General features: G+C 39.7%; 2 protein-coding genes across 3 annotated transcripts; one reads left to right on the top strand and one right to left on the bottom strand.

Moving 5' to 3' along the window:
- The first annotated feature begins 1,020 nt into the window (after window positions 1-1,020).
- LOC124995553 (toll-like receptor 13) lies at window positions 1,021-12,062 on the top strand. 2 transcript variants are annotated; one of them, XM_047567989.1, is made up of 4 exons: window positions 1,021-1,171; window positions 4,663-7,226; window positions 9,423-9,540; window positions 9,803-12,062. In XM_047567989.1, the coding sequence occupies exons 2-4, from the start codon at window positions 4,721-4,723 to the stop codon at window positions 10,041-10,043; spliced, it is 2,865 nt and encodes a 954-aa protein (XP_047423945.1). In that variant the 5' UTR covers window positions 1,021-1,171; window positions 4,663-4,720; the 3' UTR covers window positions 10,044-12,062. The 2 variants fall into 2 exon arrangements, with proteins under 2 accessions (XP_047423945.1, XP_047423944.1); XM_047567988.1 differs by having other exon boundaries at window positions 1,021-4,462.
- Window positions 12,020-13,817, bottom strand: ccl20b (chemokine (C-C motif) ligand 20b). Its single transcript, XM_047567991.1, has 4 exons — window positions 13,624-13,817; window positions 13,429-13,531; window positions 12,520-12,594; window positions 12,020-12,429 (listed from the first exon to the last, which is right to left on the bottom strand). Exons 1-4 carry the CDS (start codon window positions 13,703-13,705, stop codon window positions 12,384-12,386), a joined length of 306 nt encoding a protein of 101 aa, XP_047423947.1. The 5' UTR covers window positions 13,706-13,817; the 3' UTR covers window positions 12,020-12,383.
- Window positions 13,818-22,860: the final 9,043 nt, after the last annotated feature.

The raw sequence follows: 22,860 nt of genomic DNA, 5'->3' as shown, positions 1-22,860 counted from the left end.
CTGTTTTATATGTAGCCGCACAGCCACGGAGCACCTACACACTTTCGGCCGCTGCTCCAGTGTGAGGAAACTTAATGAAATTTCTCCAAACATCATTACTCTGCTGCCTGAAACCATTCGTCTGCCGTGAAACACACCTCAGACGCATACACAGATGAGGATGTTTTCCATTTTTGCCTAACTTTGTTCATTTTGGAAGACTTAGTAGTACTGCCCTTGAGAGAGCCACTGAATCGGACTATAGGCGGCCATTATTAACAGCCTCATTCCTTTAAACAAAATCCACTTTTCGTTGTGGCACATTGGGAGTTAGATGGGAAAGTGCGTTCAGTTCATAAAGAAGAGAATGTAGGTCATTATAAGGCTGTAGAAGAATATGGACTTGGTCCTATCGCCTAAAGTGAAGCTACAATCGCGGAGATACTGGCGGCATCTTGTCAGTTTGGAGCCAGAGCCTGTCTGTTGAGACTCTTCCCTGGGACCAGCTGACAAAAAGTCTGCTCTCGGGCCTTTGGAACCGCCCCTAAATTTGGAGGAATCGCCACCAGAGCCAGCTAACGCTTTCTCTGCTGAACCTCGAAAGGTCTTTGGCATCAGCGTCCTCTGTTCTGGTCAACCCCCAGGCAGTGGTCAACCTCTGACTAATGGCCTCTGCCTTTGGTCCTCCTTGTCCTTTCAGCATCCAGGCCAACCACCTGACTAGGACATTTGATGCCAGGGGGCATCATCATGGTTTTGGGTTTTGTGTTGGTTGTCTTTATGGTAGCTTTACTCCCTGCCCTTGTGTGTTTCCCACCACTTGTGATTGTGATTGCATTCTACCGTGTTTTGTTCCCCATATGCTTTTCTGTTTATATGAGGTATCATACAGTCTGTTTACTGTCCTTTGTGAGGTTGGTTTCCCGACATGTACAGTCGTATTGTTCTAGTTATGTTCACCAACAGGTTTCCCCACATTTCCCTCGTGGTTCCTGTGTTCATGTTACTCCTAGTTTCTCCTAGTTCCATATGTTTCGGCTTCCTTGGTGTTTGGATGTTCAGTTCTACCTTTTTATCGTATTCTGTTTGGATTTATGCTATGTTCTTCATGTTGGATTACCCATTTTGTTGGAGTTACGGTTTGGATTTAATCCGTCTTAACGCTGCAGTATCTTTTTTTTCCCCATGAACCGTAAGTTTCATTAAACTCACTTTAGTTGGTTGTCTTGTGTTCTGGATGTAGGTCCTCTGAAAAAATTAAACATTACGTCAAGTTTAACTACTCTTAACATACTTTAAGAGAACAATGTAAACCCACTTTTAACTAAACATGTCACCGACAAACAAAAAGAACAATTTAAACACAAATGTCTGGGGTTTTCTTCTCATGTGGGTGATGTAATCTTCCAATATCCTCTAATAGTGTCTCTTTGGATTTCCATCACTCTCGACTTTAACAATAGCTGCTGCAGTAATAATGGAGGACAGATGCTCCTTGCACTGGGAACTGCAGCAGTGAATTTAAATATATTAATCTTAGCGGTGTAGTAATATGAGGCATGGACGTGGGACATTATTCAGTTTAATCAAATCATTTGGTTCCATTAGTACTGGAGGTGCACGCTCATCTTTGCAGCCTTGCACAAGCGCACACAAAGTTCTGTAATAACTGTGTAATAAGTACTGTAGGCACAATCAGATCGGGTTTCTTTTCATTTGATTCACTGCTGCGTCATCTCCTTCGTATGTATGCACATACAGTAATCCAGGGAGTGGACCGCTGGTGTTGCCTTTCCCAACAGAGACCTCTGCTGGTGACAAGTGCAACTGAGGTTGGTTGAGAAGGAAAAAGGGGGGATTGAAAGAATTAAAACCATTCAGCTTTCAATCATTTTCAGCGGGGTACACCCCGAACAGGTCGCCAGTCTATCACAAGGCTAACACACAGAGAGGCAGACAAGCATTCCCACTCGCACCTACAGCCAATTTAAAATCACCAATTGACCTAACGAGCACGTCTTTGGACGGTGGGAGGAAGCCGGAGCATTCAGAGAGAAACCACGCAAGCACAGGGAGAACATGCCTGGCTATTTAGGTTGATGTCCATGGCGAATTATTGGGAAGAATTCATGAGAAGATCAAATATGTATCTATTAAATAGCTTCATGCATTTAAGACAACATTCAGATGAGCTCCTCGCGGATCTCTAATGAACTGCAAGACATGAAGAAAGAGAAATGGGTAAAGAACCCTGGCGTCTCACACAGCGCCATCTCAGAATTGCAGAACTAAAACTCGGTTACTTCTGTCAACAACGTTCGCACTGAAACAAACAAACTGGGCTCGCAAATCCAACAATGCATTGTTAAATTCAGTGGGAACTGCTGCTGCATTAAAATGAGGACAGGGAAGTGAAAAGAGGACTGAAGAAAACTGAAAGCATTCATGAGTCGCATTTCCACAGAAAAGGAACAGAGCGGTTTATTTCCTTTGATAATTGACACTTTATTCGTATAAACTGAGATCTCATCATATTTTGCATGCACAAAATGACCAAGTATATGTATATGTTTAGTAAAACTTATTAGACATTATTGCATATTTAAAGACTGGAAAGCAACAGTTAAATGTACAGCCTGGTCAGTTTGGTAGAGAGTTATCATTTAGTTTTTTTATTTTCCGTCCAAAAAATCACAGATTGTGCAAAATCAAACTTTTTCTAAACTGAAGGAAAATATGTCTTTCCAACCCACGAGGCATCTGAGTCACTGCTGTATGACGTACAGTGAAGCAATAAGTTCCTCCAGTGATGACAAAGAATAAGGTTTGTTTTGACAGTTAATGATAATTACATCAAATATTAGTATAGAATACTTTTAGCTCATGAAATAGAAATGGTATAATTTTGCTATTTATACAGAGAATTTTAATTAAACATCTTCGTTCGCCTGGAGAGAAGCGCACAAACAAAGTGAGAACAAAGTAGTTCAGAACTCGCCTGAGAATCACCACGTCTTTAGGTTTTCTCAGCGTCAAAGTAATTCACTGATAGCTTGCGCTGAACCTAGAAAGCGGAAGGAACTCTTAATATCTGTTTTGGCACTAATAAAATGTGGCAAATGACTGCGCCCATGGCAACATTATACTTCCTATTTCGTAAAAATAGTTCACATTTTCCAACATACTAAATTTAAATAGAACATCCCACCCCTATCCTCACGATTGAGCTCATGAGCCACCCAAAGACATGTTAAAATATTCAGTAAACACCAAAGGAGACATGAAACACAAAAATTTTATATCAATTGAACAACCTGAATGAAAATGTGTTAAAAAAAAAAAAAAACTCAGATATGAATCCTTCTCAGCAAAAATGTTTCTGAAGGATGGAGTTCCCCCTTTGGTCAGGGTGGATTCCCAGAAGGCGTGCACCTCCAAGATTTAAACATTTCCAGGAGCATATTTTCACGTCATTCTGTCTATAACTGAGATTGAGTAAATCTCCCAATAATTCACTGTGAATTGCTGCTATATCTTAGCCCAGCCCGGCTATTCCTCCCAGCATACAGACTTCACTCACTGAGAGAAGCTTCTCCAGCTGTCTGTAAGCCAAGCTTCATGTATCGACCTTCTGACGGTGAGCTCACATTTACGCGACTGATCCAGTTTCCTCAAAGTGTTCTAAAGCTCCGTGCACTGCCCCCTTAGAAACCTCACGTCTAGCCATGATTCGGCTCTGAGAAAGCCCCGCTCGCTTTGAGAAAAACAGTCTGACAGCTTCACATTGCTTGTAAATTACCAAAATTCTGCAGGAAAATTGAGGCCCAGCCAGATTTATGATGTGGTTGACGTAGTTGATGTGGTTGTTTAGGGAGTTAGGAATCCAACATTTCAAGAAGATCTGAGCTTTGACATGAACGAGCAAAAATTATCAAGAGCTGAGATATTGCGAAAATACTCAGCTAAGCCATGACATAAAGATGGCAGATGCAAATGTCCTTTTATTTTATTTATTTTTTTAACTTTTGGACACCACGGTACACGGCATGCATCCCCTAACAGGCCTGTAGTCCACAACTGAACAGTAGAAAATATTCCTACCAGATAGCAGAGAAGAGGAAGTGCTATGCTTTATTTGCATTAGTCAGTTCTGGACATTTCGGAGGAAGTGGGCAAAGCCACAACTCCTTGTGTGACAATAACATAAGTGAAAGTCAAAAGAAGGGGAATAAATGATTTAATAAAATGATTCACACAAATGTCTAAATATTGCTTTGATTTTGCGAGATACATCACTGCCTGGGATGGTGTGAGACTTGGATATATTCAACACAGTTTAGAGGTAAGATGACAAAAAAAAAAAAAAACTCTCACTTCCTTAGTGGATCCATAAAAAGGGGAGTTGTCTAGACTCTTCTCATAATGTTCCAGCAAGTGGGGATAGTTTAACTACAAGCTTCTATGCTCTCATTGGTGTGGCGCAGTAAGTATTTTTTGTTATAAGGCTTCATTTTTCTGCTATTATTTCTGGTTTTAGAAATGTCATAGACACCATCTAAGCTCAGATTTGATTCCATATTCACATATTGAATCAAAATACCATGATCAGTTGTAATGTTCCTATTATGTTGATTTGTTTTGTTGCTGATTGTCCTATTTTATTCTGTATCCCTGCATCTCCAGGTTTAACTTCACTAGTTGATGCATACATTGGAACAAAGATTTAAAAAAAAAAAAAAAAATGGATGCCGAATTGAAACCTAACGGAGGATCAAAATGTCCTCAACTCAGCATTATTTTCCTCTTGCTGAACATCTTTACTTTCGCTCTCCCAGTTGAGGGTTTCGCTCTGAAGAGTTGCCGAATCAGCTACAATAAAGCCCTGTGTGACAAGAATAAACTCAAATCTGTTCCACAAGATATACCCTCCAGCGTGATAGGCTGCAGTTTATCCGTAAACAAAATTTCAAGAATACACGCATTGGATTTCAAAAATATACCCGCCTTGAAGCAGCTAGATCTTGACCATAACAACATTTCGCAGATAGATGCCGGTGGGTTTTCATATCTGACCTCCCTGGAGAAGTTAAATCTGAATTACAACAAACTTGCTTACCTGGGAGAGAATGCATTTGATGGTCTGAGCCACCTCGTTGAACTCAGAATTTCCAAAAACTACATCAAAGAAGTGGCACCAACCTCCTTCAAGTCCATGGAGAGCTTAAGGTTTTTGGACATTTCTAATAACAGACTGCGCTGCATTACGAAAGTTCATTTACTGTTGCAGCATCTACCACAGCTACGGGAGCTGTACGTTAGAAGCAATGATTTCAAGACTTTTCAGTCATGGGAATTAACCAACACCTCACTAAATCTTCGCTACCTTGATTTGTCCAACAATCCCATCATGGCCTTCAGGATGAATGCTGATGTTTTACCAAATCTCACCTGGTTTAAAATCGGCGAATCAAAGCAACCGATGAAATGGGAAGTGAGTAATGGCACTTTTCTGAGTCAAGTGTCTACTCTTGATATTAGTGGGCTTCGAATGACTGTTAATGACACGAAAAGTTTACTAGGAGCAATGAACTCGTCGCTAACTACTCTGAGGATGAACAGAATGAAAGGCTACCTCAGCACGCTGATCAACATCTCCTGCACCATCCCAACGATGTCCGAGCTCCAGCTTCGGGACAACAAGCTCGGTTTTATTGGTTCATATACATTTAAATTGTGCAGCAACTTAACGGAATTAGATTTGTCACTCAATCACATAAAAAATATCCATGACGACGCCTTCACATCCCTTCAGAATTTAAGGATCTTGACTCTGAGTCGCAACAGGCTCCCATCCGTCCCAGCCGCCACAAGGACTATACCAGCTCTTGCAGAGCTTGATCTCAGCACCAATAACATTAGCGCACTCACTTGTACCGATTTTGCCAATCAGACAAAACTCCAAAGGCTCAGCCTTTACCAGAATTCATTCCCAACTCTGAAGGAGTGTCTCTTCAAGGGCTTAACAAAACTCCAAACACTTAAGATGCAGACCTGCCAAATAACCAAATTAAACCATGCTTTCAAAAATCACCTGCCAAATCTTAGAAGCCTGCATTTGAATGGAAATAAACTCACCATAATCAAAAACAGGGAATTTGAAGGCTTGCGATCCCTTCAGAACTTGTCATTACATCAAAATGAAATAAGTCAGTTTGAGAAGGAGAGCTTCATTGGACTGACTAATCTTACCGACTTAAGGCTGCAAATAAATAAGATCAAAAGAGAAGCCATCGACACAGGCGCTTTCAATGCTATGATTAACTTAAGAAGACTGGATTTGAGGGACAATCATATCAAATATACGGACAGCTCAGCTTTGTCTCATCCACCATTTTCTAGTCTCTCTCGTCTGGAGGAACTGTCTATCCCTGGACAACACTACAGGGGGAGGTCTCTTCTGCCCCTCAACTTCCTGCAAGGGTTGACCAATCTTGTGCTTTTTGACTGCAGGAATACCGAACTTATAACTCTGCACAAAGACACGTTCAACTACACGCCAAAGCTGAAAGTGCTTAACATTGCCTCAAATGAGTTTTCCCAACTATCTGTAGATCTGTTTTTACCAATCCCGAAACTTAAAAGCCTTTATATATCCAGAACAAACCTTCGATCTCTAGATTTCTTTAAAGATGCCAACTTGACCAATCTGGAGTTCTTGCAGTCAAGAAAGAATACATATTCTGTGATAAGCGAAGAAGTAATAAAGTCTCTGCCAGCTCTGGTTTATCTAGATCTTCAGGGTAACAGTTTCACATGTGACTGTGATAACAGCAAGTTCCAAGACTGGGTGAAAAACAGCACACAAACACAAGTCTTTGACGCTTACAGCTTTGTGTGCAACTATCCACCCAAGCTTAAAAACAAGAAGCTGTTGGACTTTGACACCGGGCAGTGTTTACTGGACGCCGGCTTCATCTGTTATGTGTTCACCACGTCCACAGTCCTCTGCTTCATGATCATGTCATTCATCTACCATTTCATGCGGTGGCAGCTGGTTTACGGCTATTACCTTTTCTTGGCTTGGCTCTTTGACACAAAGCATAAGAACAAGCAGGCTACTAATCAGTATGACGCCTTTATCTCCTATAACACTGACGACGAGCCCTGGGTCATTAACAAGCTCTTACCAAAACTGGAAGACGAACAGGGCTGGAAGCTGTGTCTGCACCATAGAGATTTTGAACCAGGTAAGACTGCCTTTACACCTGCCAGTAAACAAATAGTTTGAATTCAAAGTTTAAGCCACGTTATTGGTACTTGACAGTCACAGTTTGGTCATTCTCTGACTTTTCCACCAACAATACCACAACATTTGCAAATGTCTCCTTTACAGTTGAGATTCAGTACAAATGCTTCTGGGGTTGTTAGGCTCTATGGAAATATTAACAATGAAGCACACACACTTGAAGAATAATGCTTAGCTCAAGGGGACACGTCGTTCAGCGTCCTGGTGGACCTAATTGAATTCATGCTGCAACCAACTAAAATAGTAAAAATACTGCAAATCTGCAAAACTAATAATATTCACATCAACCTTTGTTGTTAGCCAAGTGCATGAGTGAATGTTTGCATGCTAACACACTTAGCCAAGACAATAAACATGATGAACAATACATCTACTAAACATCAGCATGTTAGCCTTTCCTTTGTGAGCAATTAGCATGCTGATTAGCTTTTAGCTTAAGGTAACACCTAGTCCCATTCAAGACAAAACATCCTATTGATCTCACCTTTTCATTACACACCTCCTAATCGTTAGCATGTTAGCCTAGCCTCTGAGTAATTAGCCTGCTGATATTAGCTTTTAGCTTAACGTAACATTTAGTCCCATTCAAGCACAGATGGCAAGTAACGGAGTAGATCCTACCCCGTCCATCACCTTGTTTAAAAGAACTGTTCCATGTTGTCAGCTCCGAGAATGATTCATGGTGAATGTGTTGAGTCTTAACCTAAAACCCACAAGCTTGTGGCTTTCAAGAAAAGAGAAGCTGTTAAAACTATGCTCATGCAAGACCTCTGGTCAGTTCAGTCTAGATTATTCTGTCAGAACATTTTGCAAAATTATCAACAGATGTATTGTTTCATTAATGGCAAAAAAAAAAAAAAAAAGAATCAGAGTCTGTACGTTCTTACTTTTACTTAGGTACTTTTACTTTTACTATAGTACAAGTATTGATTAGTATTTTTTTTTACACAAGTATCTGTATGTGTGAATACTTGGGCCACCTCTGCATTCAAGACAAAACTTCCAAATGATCTTGACCTTTCATTACACACCTCCTAATCATTAGCATGTTAGCCTAGCCTCTGAGTAATTAGCCTGCTGATATTAGCTTTTAGCTTAATATAACATTTAGTCCCATTCAAGCACAGATGGTAAGTAACGGAGTAGATCCTACCCCGTCCATCACCTTGTTTAAAAGAACTGTTCCATGTTGTCAGCTCCGAGAATGATTCATGGTGAATGTGTTGAGTCTTAACCTAAAACCCACAAGCTTGTGGCTTTCAAGAAAAGAGAAGCTGTTAAAACCATGCTCATGCAAGACCTCTGGTCAGTTTAGTCTAGATTATTCTGTCAGAACGTTTTGCAAAATTATCAACAGATGTATTGTTTCATTAATGGCAAAAAAAAAAAAAGATTCAGAGTCTGTACTTTCTTACTTTTATTTAGGTAAAGGAGTTTACACAAGTATCTGTATGTGTGAATACTTGGGCCACCTCTGCATTCAAGACAAAACTTCCCAATGATCTTGACCTGTCATTACACACCTCCTAATCATTAGCATGTTAGCCTAGCCTCTGAGTAACTGGCATGCTGATATTAGCTTATAGGTAACATTTTGTCCCATTCCTTGCATTTGCTACACACCCCAGTCATTAGCTTGCTAAACTGCGTTGATTGCTTACAGCTCTAACCTTTCTGTGTGCCTTTAAATCACAAATTCAATTTGTAGGCAACAAAATAATAAATATATATTTTTTTCACCTTTCGATGTCACCATATGGTAATTCCTTATAGCAGCATTTATATCAAACTAGACAGATGTAATGTAGAAAAATGCAAAATTTGTGTTAAACAATCAGCTAGGATACAAGGATCCTAAATATAATTTATTTAAGATGCTTTACTGAATAAGATCAGGACACCTTTAATAAAAAAACATTGTTCAACCTGACTTATAGATATTTCCCAGGATGCTTTTAGACATCTCTGCCCTTACAGTCTGAGAAATCTGTTCACATCTGATTACACCATACTGCAGAGATTTTTTAATTCTGTAGTTTCATCTTTACTCCAGGTGATGTCAGCAGAGTACTTCACCAAAGGGAAATACAGACGTCATGATTTAATTTGCGGGCCATTTCCTTTTCTTCTTAATCAGGTAAACCCATCATAGATAACATCACGGACGCCATCTATGGAAGCAGGAAGACCATCTGTGTGATCAGTCGCAAATACCTAGAGAGCGAGTGGTGCTCTCGGGAGATCCAGGCGGCCAGGTACCTGTCAGGCATCTACTCGAACCTTCAGAAAATTGGGAAAAAGCTGCAATTTTGCTTTAAATGATACATCATGACATTGACAAGAACATAATTTGACAAATGTATTAATTAAAGAAAAGTTCAAGATAAATCAATCTGGGTTAAACGTAAATCTCTTGTTATTTTTATCCATTCTCTCTCCTTTTTAACACATATATATCTCCTTTTACCTCCTTACATAAACCCTTTCAACTTCCTTTGCCTCATTCTTGATTTCCAGTTTCCGTCTGTTCGATGAGAAGAAGGACGTGCTGATCCTGGTGTTTCTGGAGGAGATCCCCGACTCTCAGCTGTCTCCTTACCACCGCATGAGGAAGCTGCTGAAGAGGCAAACCTACCTGAGCTGGCCACGAGCCGAGGAGCACACTGAGGTCTTCTGGGAGAAACTCCGTCAGGCTCTGAAGACGAGAGATAATCAGGGAGAAGGCCAGCTGCTGCTCAGTGTGGTGGAAGCACAGTGATGCATGTTTGTCACACCTAACTGTTTCATCAAACAAACTTAAATATTAGTCAAAGATAACACAAGTTAACACAAAATGCCTTGGTCTTTATTATTATGGTAGAAAAAAAATCAAACCTACATGGGCCTGTGTTAAAAAGTGATTGCCCCCTCAATCTAATAACTGGTTGGGCCACCCTCAGCAGCAGAAACTGCAGTCAAGTGTAACTTGATTTGAGTCTGACCCAGTCATCCTTGCAGAATTGTTGTAATTCAGCAACTTTGGGGGGTTTTCCAGCATGAACCACCTTTTTAAGGTCATGCCTCAGCATCTCAATAGGAGTCAGGTCAGGACTTTGACTAGGCCACTTCAAATCTTCATTTTGTTTTTCTTCTGCCATTCAGACGTGGTCAGACTTGCCGGTGTGTTTTGATCAATATCCTGCTGCAGAATACAAGTTCGCTTCAGCTTGTGGTCACAAACAGATTGCCGGACATTTTTTGGTAGACAGCAGAATTCATGACTCCATTTATCGCAGCAAGTCCTCCAGGTCCTTAAGCAGCAAAACAGCCCCAGACCATCACACTATCACCACCAGATTTTACTGTTGGTATGGCGTTCTTTTTCTGAAATGCTGTGTTACTTTTACACAGGGTATTTTCCCAAAAGTCTTGAGGATCATCAAGATGTTTTCTGGCAAAATGGTCTTTGAACTCTGCTATGAGGCCATTTTAACCCAGACTCTTTCTTATGGTAGAGTCATCATCACTGAACTTAACTGAGGCAAATGAGGCTATTGAAGTGATTTCTTGATTGAGAACAGGTGTGACAGTCATCAGGGAGGGGGCCAACACTTTATGTGCTTCAGTGCTTGTGGGCAATGCGGGAGCCGCAGGTTAATCTGCCATTCTAATCAAACCGGAAAACCAAGTTATGGCCGGGCATGAATGAAGTCTGTTTGTAACTTAGTGAAAGGCTGTCAATAAGGAACTCAAAACAAGCTAAATGATTTTCAGACACCAGCTATAAGGTATCTGCCCTCTGATTTATGTACAGTTCACTTTCAATATCACAGATATATTTCCTGGTTACAAACGAACCAAGTAACCACACGTATTTTAAATATTTTCCTGAATGTAGTAAAAGAAAAAAAAGGAATAATGGCCCATGGTTACTTGGTTTGTACATACTAATAGCTGGCTTTCAACTGTTATCTTCTTCGGATATGAAACATTTCCATACATACATAAACTTCTTTTCTAATGTACGCTTTTTAATTTTTATTTTAAGGGGTTGTGGTGGTTAGCAACGATGCCCTACAGCAATAAGGCCTGGGGTCGTTTACTGTTTTCATTACCACCCTTATTTTAAGGAGTTCGTGAGCCTTGATGTGTTGTTTAGGTTTTCAGAAGTGCCAGAAAGGGAAAGGAAATATAGTTTAATTTCATCATATATATATATATATATATATATATATAGCCTTGCATACCTCTGTTTAAAGGTGAACTGGTTAGCTAATGATTCACTGAGTCACTGAAGTGCTAACAGATGTAATCACAGTTTGTAGCTTTGTGCCACCACTCACACCTCACCTTGGCCATAGCATATACAGGCCATCAAGGCCATGCTAACTTTACAACTCTGTTATGGAGATAGGGAAACAAAGAGTGGCCCATTGTGTAGTTTTTAACAGCAGATAAAGGTGGAGATAAAATGGAGCTTAGCTATTTCTCTCTTATGGACTATATAAGGGTGGTAGCTTGAAAATGCTACACCCAAACTAATCAGGGTACACCTCAGCAGGGTTCATTTGTATATGAGATTACTACGTTATTAGGTTAGAGGGGATTGAGAGATGTCGAATTAATTATCTCGTTATCACGGGAAAACAGGTGGAATAAAATGTATATATGTATGACCCTTTAGGGTTTCCGTAGTTGTTATATATTACAGTATTCTTGTGTTTGTTTTCAGTGTACTTAAAACTGACACATGTGTATTATCAAATATCTGTTTTAATAAAGTCTTTAAAAATATGAATAACAATCAAAAGTTCCCTCTTTCTGAGACACACACAATGTTTCAGACTCCATCTCTCTGAGAGAAAACAATAAATGTCAGAGCTGTTAGACAATAACAAATTCTTTTCTTTTTTTTAGCACTGTAGCTACAGGCACAGCGTTCTATGTATTACGAATACTACACTTCTCCTGTTTATAAAACAGAACAAATATACACAGCAAGTCTAACAAATATACAGAGCAAGTTTTTTTAAAAAAATAACAAAGTCCCTGTTAGATTCATTTGAATAATGCAGAATGTGAAGTGTTTTTCTCTCGTGGGCGCAGATGTGAACTCTTTTTATTTTGATGCAGGGTTCTGGGGAGCGTTTTTCCTCCTCCTTTCACTGCAAAGAAGAATCAAACATCGATTTAGTTCAGGAACAGCAGCAAAAACCAGAGACGACGACTCAACTGAGTTTCTTGTTAATACTCACTCCACACACTTCATCCTGTTCTGGGTCCAGCTCTGTGTGGGATCAGCGCACACAAACCTCCCCTTGACGTGGAAGCTGTTGAAGAAACGCGATCACATGAATGAACTTGGATACATTCAAGCTGGAGTTTCCAATCTGGGAGGTCTCATTCCAGCACCTCAGCTCTCAGTGCCTCCGTTAAATATTTACAAGCAGCTAATCCAAACTAGTTCCTCTCGTGAGCGAGTTGTCACGCTTTAACTCACACACGAGCATACCTCACATTTTATTTGTTTTTACCTCAGTCAAACACTGAATATCTTATACACACACATTGATTTATAAATAAAAACATCTTGTTATATCTAACATGACACCGGGCTTGTGAAATGTCGCTAAGAAACACAGTTTGCATATCTCTTACGTCACAATCTCTGCACAATTAGTCTGTTAATTCTTTAGTCAATCAATGACAAATCTATATAAAGTCAGTATTTAACATTTGGTGGCATTAAATGTGCACATTTTTAGATCTTTCTTGTTCTTTAATGATAGTAAATTAAGTATTTATATTTTGCTTTTGTTTAGTTTTTGCCCTAGATGAACACATTCAATTTCCAACTATTTTAGAGACCAAACAATAACCAGAAAAATGCAGGTAATATACAATATATCATAACTCATACATCTTACAATTTCATATCTTATACATTTGAAATATTTTATACATACTGAAGATTTATGTATACTGTTTTTATACATTGCACATATACATTTCTATTATTACCATTTAATACTCTTATACTTCCCGTGTACTGTATCGCTTGTCTGTTTGAAGGCAGATATCAGTCATTCATTTAATCTGATGTCTTATCTGATTTATTTTTCCTTTATCTAGCATCTGCAGATACAACTTAACCATTCACTCACATGATGGCTTTGATGTCACAGGAGGTGTTGATGGTCTGGATGGTGTAGCCCTTGATACGTCTGCAGGGCAGCTGGCGCTTGGTGTAATTCAGGCAGCAGCTGGCTGCAAACACAAAGCAACTGTAAAGAATCTGCACATTTTCACACAAAAATCATGAACAATTTTGTTGACAGATACCTAGGTGAAGGACGTACCTGACTCTGCGTTGCCAATAAAGGTGGTGAGGATGATGAGAGAGCACAGAACAGCCATGAGTAAGACTTTGCCGTTAGCCATGGTTTCTTGGTCTTGGCGCTCCTGCTCTGTTGGTTCTCTGGAAGTTGATAAGCACCTGTAGGTATTCAGGTATTCAGTGACAATGTGACCCACAACGCGCTCCACTGCTTAAATAGGACGAGTCCGGGAATTTCCCTCGTTGGGCTGGGTTGCACAACAGTGTGTGCTATTGTTAAGATCTGGAAACAAACCAGGGACGGTACACAAACTCACTCAACACTTTTAAGTGACGCCCAGGTTTGCGGAAATAAAGTTTCCACATTAAATATTAACAAGCGGAGCAGTGCTAACCTTTGTCGGTTTACTCAGTTGATGTTGACTCCTGTCCTCCAGTTGCTCTTTTTAATTTTTATAACTTGACAGATCAACAGCACAGCCACCAGGTTTGAAAACACAATGCAGCAATGTTACCAATGTTTAGCAGTGGAGAGCCAACCAATAAAACTATGACAAATGAGGTGCCAGTAAGGTAGCAGACTCTGCTTCAATAAGTGTGACTGTACAAGTAATATTAACTGTAGTTACATGAGGATACATATGTAACTACGGTATATCATAACTCATACATTTGGCAAAAGTATTCAAACTCCTTTTCCACATTTTGTCACGTTGCGACCACAAGCATGCATATATTTTATTGGAATTTTATGTGAAAACCCAACAGAAAGCGACACACAATTGTGAAGTAGAAAGAAAATGTGTGTGTTCTCTGAGTGCAACCAATTGCCTTCAGAACTTGCTCGATGATTGATGATTAAGTGATGGAATGTTGACCTAATGGCTGCGTAATCTAATCTCAGTACAAATACAGCTGTTCTGTGTCGGCCTCAGAGGTTTGTTCAAGAAAATATTGGGGAGCAAACCGCATAATGAAGTTCAAGCAAACACACCAGACAGGCCAGGCGTAAAGTTGTGGAGACATTTAAAGCGGGGTTAGGCTATAAAAAGATTTTCAAAGCTTTGAACGTCTTACGGAGCACTGTTCAATCCGTCATCTGTAAATGGAAAGAGTATGGCACAACTGCAGACCTACCAAGACACGGCCATCCATCTAAAGTTAGAGGCCGAACAAGGAGGGCACTGATCACAGATGCAGCCAAGAGGCCCATGGTGACTCTGGACGAATTGCAGAGATCCACAGCTCAGCTCAGGAGACCAAAATTTAACATTTTGGCCTAAATGCAAAACTCTATGTGTGGTGGAAAACTAACACTGCACATCACTCTGAACACACCGTCAAACACGGTGGGGGCAGCATCATGCTGTGGGGGTGCTTCTCTTCAGCAGGGACAGGGAAGACGGTCAGAGTTGATGGGAAGATGGATGGAGCCAAATGCTGGATAATGGAAGAAAACCTGTTGGAGTTTGCAAAAGACTTGAGACTGCGACGGAGGTTCACCTTGCAGCAGGATGACAACAACCCTCAACGGAAAGCCAGGACTACGATGGAATGGTTTAAAACAAAACATATTTGTGTGTCAGAATGGCCCAGTCAATGTCCAGACCTAAATCCAATCAAGAATTCGTGGCAAGGTCTGAAAACTTCCATTCACAAACATTCTCCATCTTATTTGACTTGACTTGAGCTTGAGCTGTCTCGCAAAAAAGAATGGGCAAAAGCTGGTAGAGACATGCCCCAAGAGACAGGCAGCTGTAATTTGAGCAAAAGATGGCTCCACAAAGTATTGACTGAGGGGGGGCTGAATGCTTTTGCACACCGCACCGCATTTCTTTCTTTGTAAATCATTGTGTTGGTTTTTCTCATAAAATTCCAATCGATTTTACCATAACCAAGACAACAAGTGGGAGTTTGCACAATAGGCAACTAATGTGTTGCAACTGCACCATCATAATCTTAGATTTTATCAAAACCTTTCTGAAAGATCTCTGGTGCATCACTATCTGTAAATTTCCTCAAATCTAGTTACTCAAATGTGACTGGACAGAGATGTGGACGTGCTCAGTTGTTGCACAACAGTTTTCGGGCACTTTACGTGTGTACAATCAAAAATGCGACTGGAATGTAGGGAAAAAATAGCCATTATGACTATCAGTTTCCCTCTTAATGGAAGTTTATAAATACTGTAACTGATCTAATTGTAGTTGCTGCCACAGGGACAGATACCAGATGAGAGAGCAAACAATCTCAGTTTGTTTTAAAGATTTAATAACTGACTTCCTGCATAAAAACACAGCACATCTTAAGAAATCCTCATTGCTCTGAGACTGAGAAGGAAAGCATGGGTTATTTAAAACTACAAGAAGCATATCTCAGGAACACATACTTTAAACTGAAACTATGCGTAAAGTTTGGAATGACAAATAGACATCACGTTGGGGAGAAAGTCCCTAAGGTTCCTCGTCAGATGTGAGTAATATCTTTGCATAGTTGTCAAGTCAAGGTTGTCCTAGAGCTTTTGCACAGAGCCCAAGGCTTTGCAGTGTTGCACGTCCAGTTTCGGCCTCATGGTCAATGTGTTACATTAGATATTCACCATGATACAAAATCTTTATCAAGAAATTAAAATATCAGTCAGGTGGGTGGTTGTCATAATCATGCCATTAGTGAGTGTCTTGTTTTGGACCCCCGTCAAAGATCTCCAGCGTAGCAACCTGAGGTTCTGACTCAAATACGATGTGTATCACAGTAATGGATGTTATGATGCTCACAAACAGATGAGAGTAAAAGTCACATTGTCAGTGGTCTTAAAATACCCCTCACTTTAATCTGAATTCGCAGAAACAGTCTTTGTTAAAGACAAGTTTATGCAGACTATATAGACTGACACATACATTGAGGCGTCATTTAAAGTGAAAGGTGCTTGAGGGTTTAAGCCATATGTTTGGGTATGTTCAGTGTTGGGTTACAACAATCAACAGCTTCCTTCCTTTCAAGAAAATCCATAAACAACCAGGTATGCAAATTCATAGGAAAGCATAGTGACCTCATGTCCAGTGTTGGAAAGGTGTTTATAGCATTTTATGTGTGAGCTAAAAATAGCAATGCCTTTAAAATATTCAAAGTTTAACCAAAGCAGCATGCACTCAACGTGTGAACTCATTGAGTGCTTACAACAGCGTGGTATTTCCTTGTTGGTGATGCAACTGTTTGACGTAAGACCTAATAGATTACAGTGCTGGGCCTTGAACTGCCATCAGTTAACCTTTTGGGATCGAGTTTTGTTTTAGATACAGGTATTTTTAGAGGTTTCTGGCATTTGGCGTTGAGGAAGCCAATTGGTTTCAGTCCATTTTTTTGAAGTTTCATTGATTCAACGTTGGCACTGACCTTATCTTTAGCCCAACACAGGGGCCATTATTACATCATTGGTATTTATGGGCAAAGTAGTTCGCCCGGTGAGATTTCTGTAGCAATCCAGGTCACATTAACCAGTTCACGTAAAAGCAAATATTATAAAGTTACATTAACTAGAAGGCATGGGTTATCAAATAAATTCCTGCAATGTGAAAAGGATCACTCACGTTGGTCGATAAGGTCGTGACACACACAGCAAACACCGCACACATATACAGCCTCCCTATCAGCTAGCAATTCTACGTACTTGATGTGAAAGCAATCCTTTGTTTGAATTAGAATTTGTCAGTGTTGAGTCTATAGATTATTTTGCTGCTCTCTAGTGGCCATAAAACAATGAATGCTTAAAATTAAACTTTAAACATCCATGGGTCACCACAGAATAGAGTCTTGTTTTGGGATTCTTCACTAAATGTTAACACAGATTAAATGCAGAGCTTAGAGCGAAACTGAACAACCAACATGTTTTATTAGTGAAAGATATTTAAGAGCAGCAGGAAACTGCAGCTTCAATATAATCTTCATATAATGAATCGTCTGACATAAACCTTCTAATCTAAAGTTATCAAGGTTACAAGGCCGTAAATCGTGCATGAAGCAAAACACGCTTGAACTTTGACGTATATCACCTGTGTTTACTTCATTGCCTTTCAGAGTAATGTATTATAATTTAACCAGCTGAGTTTACGCGAAATTTAAATTAGTCAACATTCCTGGAAGACGAAATACCGGCATTAGTTAATGTAACAAGATCACTCACAAACATGCACACAAAAAAATAATGTTTGGCCCTCCCTCTGAATCCCTTGAGTATCCCCGCACAATACTTGTTGCAGCTTCAACTTCACACCCATTCCTGCTCGCTTTCCACAAGAGGCCCGGCTTCTCGTCTTTAGTGACAAAAAATGAGGCTGCTTTCTGACATTGTGCTCTCTCTTCTTTGTCTGGCAATTCTGGCTACAGGAAAACACAGCTTGGCTCAGGCGGGAGGTAAGCTTCCGTTTACAACTGAGATAAAGCATAAAAAAAAGTCTGAATGCATAAATGCTTTTAATGCCTTTAATATTTTGCTTAATGTCTTGCATGCTATGTTGACTTTCACTAATATCTGCGTCTTTGTGTTTACTTTGAGTAGCTGCAGGAAGATTAATAATGGGGCTGCTGAAGCCTACAAAGACTTGCATGATACAGAAGGCATTAGTCCAGTGAAGTGCTCATTTGGCATTTGCTTTGATGTCATTTTAAATGAGGTGCGCTGTAGAACAGATGAAAATTACTGCGCTTCTTCTGTGCTTGATCAGATGAGTACTTTGAGCAGTTTTTAGCTGTTTTGGTTTCATGGCCAGAAACATTGTTGTTTTAGTGCACTTTCATGAACTTAACTTCTAGCAGCAGCAGCTTATTTTGGCAAACAAGCCAGTAAATTCCACTATACGTTACGTGCCGTTCGCCAAATAGCTGTCAAACAATGTCAGCAACTACCTAATGAGCCACACATATGTTAAAGCAGAGTGAGTTTACACAGTCAGCGGCTAAACTTAGACTTATTTTAAATATTTAATGTCTTGTGATTTATCCAACACGAACTGTCTACACTCGCCGACAGAAAACTGTGCACCCACAATGTAATTTTTGTTTGAAGTTTATACTAACGAGAGGTTGCAAGAGGACACGCAGCACTTTAAAACTAGAAAAAAAAACACATGGAGGAGTTGATGGTATCTACACAGAGAAAAATACCACATTCGTGATGAACTGACTCCCGCAGGAGATGTTATCTATTGCAAGGTCTTCTGCCAAAACACAGTTTATTAAAATATCCGATGATTGTGTGAGCATGTGTTTTCAGGGCTCCGGGGCTGCTGCACATCGTACACCAAAGTATCCGTACTGAGCTACATCCGAAACAGAGGAGGTACGGTGCAGTGCCGCTGGCAGGATATCACAGGACCCTGTAACATTACTGCCGTGTAAGAGTATGCTTCTTGCCCTATGTCCATCTCTTCGTGTCTTTAACATACTGTATCACTCACTGCACTTTTATTTGCTGCCATTCCTTGGCTTCATTTCACAGTGACCCATTTCCCAGGTTATTTGTTTTCAACATCGCCACCCATTTTTACAACCCTTTCTCACAATGTGTGCAGTGGCTGACTTCTGTCTGATTGTTTTATTATATTGCACATCAGACATTTCCATTTCATTCTTTCCTGTGCAAACATTTTTCTACATCTCTCCAAGTATACTGAAGTGGAGATGCCGCCAAATATGTGTGGATCCAAGCAGTCACAAGGCGCGAAAACAGATTGAAAGTTTGTGGTAAAGTTAACACACGGCTAGCAACTCACAATTTAACTTTTCTCAAGTTCTTATTTTAAAGAAGATCTTCACTCTATTCATAGCACACCAATAAATGTTAAATATTGATCATATACCGCTTTTCTTTCTATCCAGCAAACAGGGAAATGTTCATAAGGGAGTGAGGAGCTTCAGCTGTCTGCACAGGAAGAAGCCAAAGGTCTGAACAAACCTCTTCCGGCAGGCTGTGTCAAGCTCCACGTGAACTGTTTCCAGCTATATCATCTTTCGGTAGCGACAGGCGGCAGCAGCCACTGGTCTCAGCCCCATTTTATACTGTAACCTGGAGGCGCGTTTATGTGTCTCCAGCCGCTCCCCTCCACGCCGAAATCCTGCCAATAATTTGACATTGAAAACCAGAACATCCGAACTGAAAACCAGTGAGACTGGGAAAAATAATTGCATTGTAATAAGATAGGCAACTTTTGTTACAATGCCAAATAGTATATTCAATGCCAAATTCTCTTTTCAATGACAAAGATTAAAGTCAGGGTTCCGGCCTCTTAGGTGAGTGGCTAATTTGTTAGTGAACTCCAGATTCTCTGGGAAAGTAATGATGTATTTTTCATACTGGAGCTTTAAGTAAAGTAAATCAGCTCAGAAATTATGCGCTAAGCTAATCTGACATAATCGTTGTGCTCACAAAATGTTTGGCTTTTACATCAACCACTGTTGTTGGTGCCTAGAAACTGTTTAAAAACCCAACAATATATACACGTCTTATTGTGGACTTCATACAAATGAAGTAAAACATATCAAGCTACCACTCACCTGGTATTACCCAAGCTAATTGTTTTTTAGCAACACGAGTTAACAGCTGGACTGCCATATAATCAACAAATGTGAGTGGAACAATGTTTTCAAAAACATAAAAAAAAAAAATCATAAAAAAAAAGGTCCTTTAATTCAATATCTTTTGTAAAAGATGTAATGGTTTATGTTTTAAAGGCTTATTGATTATAGTCAAGTAAACAGTTTTTTTGTTTATTTGGATTAAAATTTTTCCTCAAACGTTACAAAAGGTTTTTCCTGTTTTCTTTGTACTCAGCGTACAAGTTGTAGTCACACAAACATAAGGCTTTTTGCTTCAGATAATACAGTTCTTAAAGCTGCAGGAAGCTTAACAGCAATGTAAAGTACCCGTGGCTTCATCTTCAGTTTAAAATTTAAAAAAAAAAGCTACTTATCCGCAAAGACTTTTTATTTTGTCTTTGAGATGTGGAAACAATCCTGTTCAGTTGGTTTGAAGTAAGGTGATTGCAGGTGTTAATGACAAGAAAACTGCATACGTAGCTTAGTGTCGCAAAATGTTTCCATACAAAACTAAAATCACAGAAAAGACATGTTTGTATCATTTACAAAAATGTTGTTTGTATTTTATTGATAGAAGTTCTGTGTCTTATAAGGAGCAATAAAAAACAAATTGTTTTAGCCAAGTGTGACGGTACTGTAACCTCAAGACCTACTTCCTCATTAGTTGGTATTTAGGCAGGTTTTCCCTCTTGCTTCCGTGTTTTTTTATGTAGTTGATCTTTCCATTGTGGTCAAGGGACCTCAACGCACTGTAGCAAGTAGTAGCAAGTCACAAGTGCAGGACTAAAGATAAGGCCAGGTTTCAAACAAACCTGTATTCAATGGAAACAAACAAAAATTCAAAAAAAAGCGCCGCAGACAGGCAGGCAAATCCAAAGACTAAAAATAAACTCCAGAAACATGCTACAAAAATGGGGGAAAACCATCAGAGGGTAACATTAGGTAGGTAACACAATGACATGACAGAGAAAGGCAGGGCTATATATACATACATGGGCACAGAGACGACAAGACACAGGTGAAACTCATGAGTGTAATCAACACAGGTGAGGCCAATAAGCAGTCACACGCGAGGAAACACAGCAGACAGGAAATCTAGAAAAAATAAAACAGGAAATATAAAACACGATACAAACAAAGACAAGGAGGCACGAGAAACAGGAAACTAAGACACCTGACAGAATAAAACAGGAAACACAAAACATGGCACAAAATAAAAGACAGAACCATGGGAACACAAACGAAATAAGAAAGCGTTTTTATTCATTTGCAAATATAACACAGCCGACAACAGAAGCACGCCATCAGCAAACACACACACGCGAAAAGAAAAAAAAACCCTCTAAAAACCCACAGCTCCAGCCCGAGGCGGTTCTTGGCATGGGGTGATGTGGGCAGCCCGCCAGAGCCAGAACGGGATTTTTTAGGGGTGGCACAAGTGTCACGATGAAAAAAAAAAAAAAAGTAGTGTGTAGGGCAATTGCCACCACCACCGTTCCAAGCATTGACTGAGGTGGAAAAAAAAATAAATAGTAATAATATAAAACATATTTTTGTTGTTGTTTCAATGAAAATCATTGCATGACGTTGCTGGCTGTGGTTTTTAGTGCATCACAAGGTGAAGCGGAAACTGAATAGTGATAATGTGTCATGAGGCTGACCTTGTTTAACCCAACACTGTGTAAAAATCATCTAAATTCGTAGTCCTTTGAGTTTTTTTTTATTATTATTGTTATTTATTTTTCATATCATGGCTCATGTGGGGAATTGCGTAAGAAGGTGCAAGAAGAGGCGGCTTATTTTTTTAAAGATAAGATTAAGATCTCAAGGTATTTGGGATTAGTAGGACCTAAGAAGTATAAAAAATAAGCATCATCTCTGAACTGGAAGCGGGTTTTGAAAACAATTAGGTGGACACAGGGATTATTTCACAATATATTACAAAAAAGTCACCAACGCGCACCAAAATAATGCAAAAGCAGACTTGGCAACGATGAAATCCCAACGTCCTCAAACGTGTACTTGTGAACTTGTTAAATTTCTTCTTGCCATATCAAACTAGAAAAGTTAAAAAGCACAAATAAAAAAATGTATTGACCCTTAGCTACCAGTACATGGCAGACAAAAGTGTCTCTTTATGAGGCCAACAGGTCAAAATGAAGCAGAATAAGCTGCAACAAACCTAAAAACCTAACATCCCCGTATGAGGACAACAGGTCTAAGGAGGTTAAGCCCGGCTGTGACACATGTTAGCTACCCTTAGTTACCAGTACACGCCAGACAAAAGTGTCTCCTTATGAGGACAACAGGTCTAAATGAAGCAGAATAAGCTGCAACAAACCTAAAACCTAACATCCCCATATGAGGACAACAGGTCTAAGGAGGTTAAGCCCGGCTGTGACGCATGTCAGGATATGAACGTTGGTTTCTTCCTTGGATGAACTCTTTGGAACTACCTCAGTATGACCTAAAAGAAAAATGTGTGTAGTCTATTTTCAGTTTTCATTGGATCACTTTTTCACTTTTGGCATTTTGCTGTTATGCTGTGTATTATCATTGCACAACTTACATATATTAACCTGTACACAAATGATAGTACTGGAATGCGGTATTTCTTCAGATCCGGTATCGCTGGCTTCAGATCTATGTTTACTTCCAAGAGCAATTA

This window comes from Mugil cephalus, chromosome 18 (genome assembly GCF_022458985.1).
Source record: "Mugil cephalus isolate CIBA_MC_2020 chromosome 18, CIBA_Mcephalus_1.1, whole genome shotgun sequence".
NCBI lineage: Eukaryota > Metazoa > Chordata > Actinopteri > Mugiliformes > Mugilidae > Mugil > Mugil cephalus.
This window is presented reverse-complemented; position numbering and strand designations above follow the sequence as displayed.

Coding starts and splice junctions, on each gene's coding strand:
- LOC124995553 (XM_047567989.1), top strand. CDS start 4,721: ATGGATGCCGAATTGAAACCTAACGGAGGATCAAAATGTCCTCAACTC. Junction 7,227..9,422: donor CCATAGAGATTTTGAACCAG/GTAAGACTGCCT, acceptor CTTCTTAATCAG/GTAAACCCATCATAGATAAC. Junction 9,541..9,802: donor CGGGAGATCCAGGCGGCCAG/GTACCTGTCAGG, acceptor CTTGATTTCCAG/TTTCCGTCTGTTCGATGAGA.
- ccl20b (XM_047567991.1), bottom strand. CDS start 13,705: ATGGCTAACGGCAAAGTCTTACTCATGGCTGTTCTGTGCTCTCTCATC. Junction 13,532..13,623: donor TATTGGCAACGCAGAGTCAG/GTACGTCCTTCA, acceptor TTGTGTTTGCAG/CCAGCTGCTGCCTGAATTAC. Junction 12,595..13,428: donor TGTGACATCAAAGCCATCAT/GTGAGTGAATGG, acceptor TTTCTTCAACAG/CTTCCACGTCAAGGGGAGGT.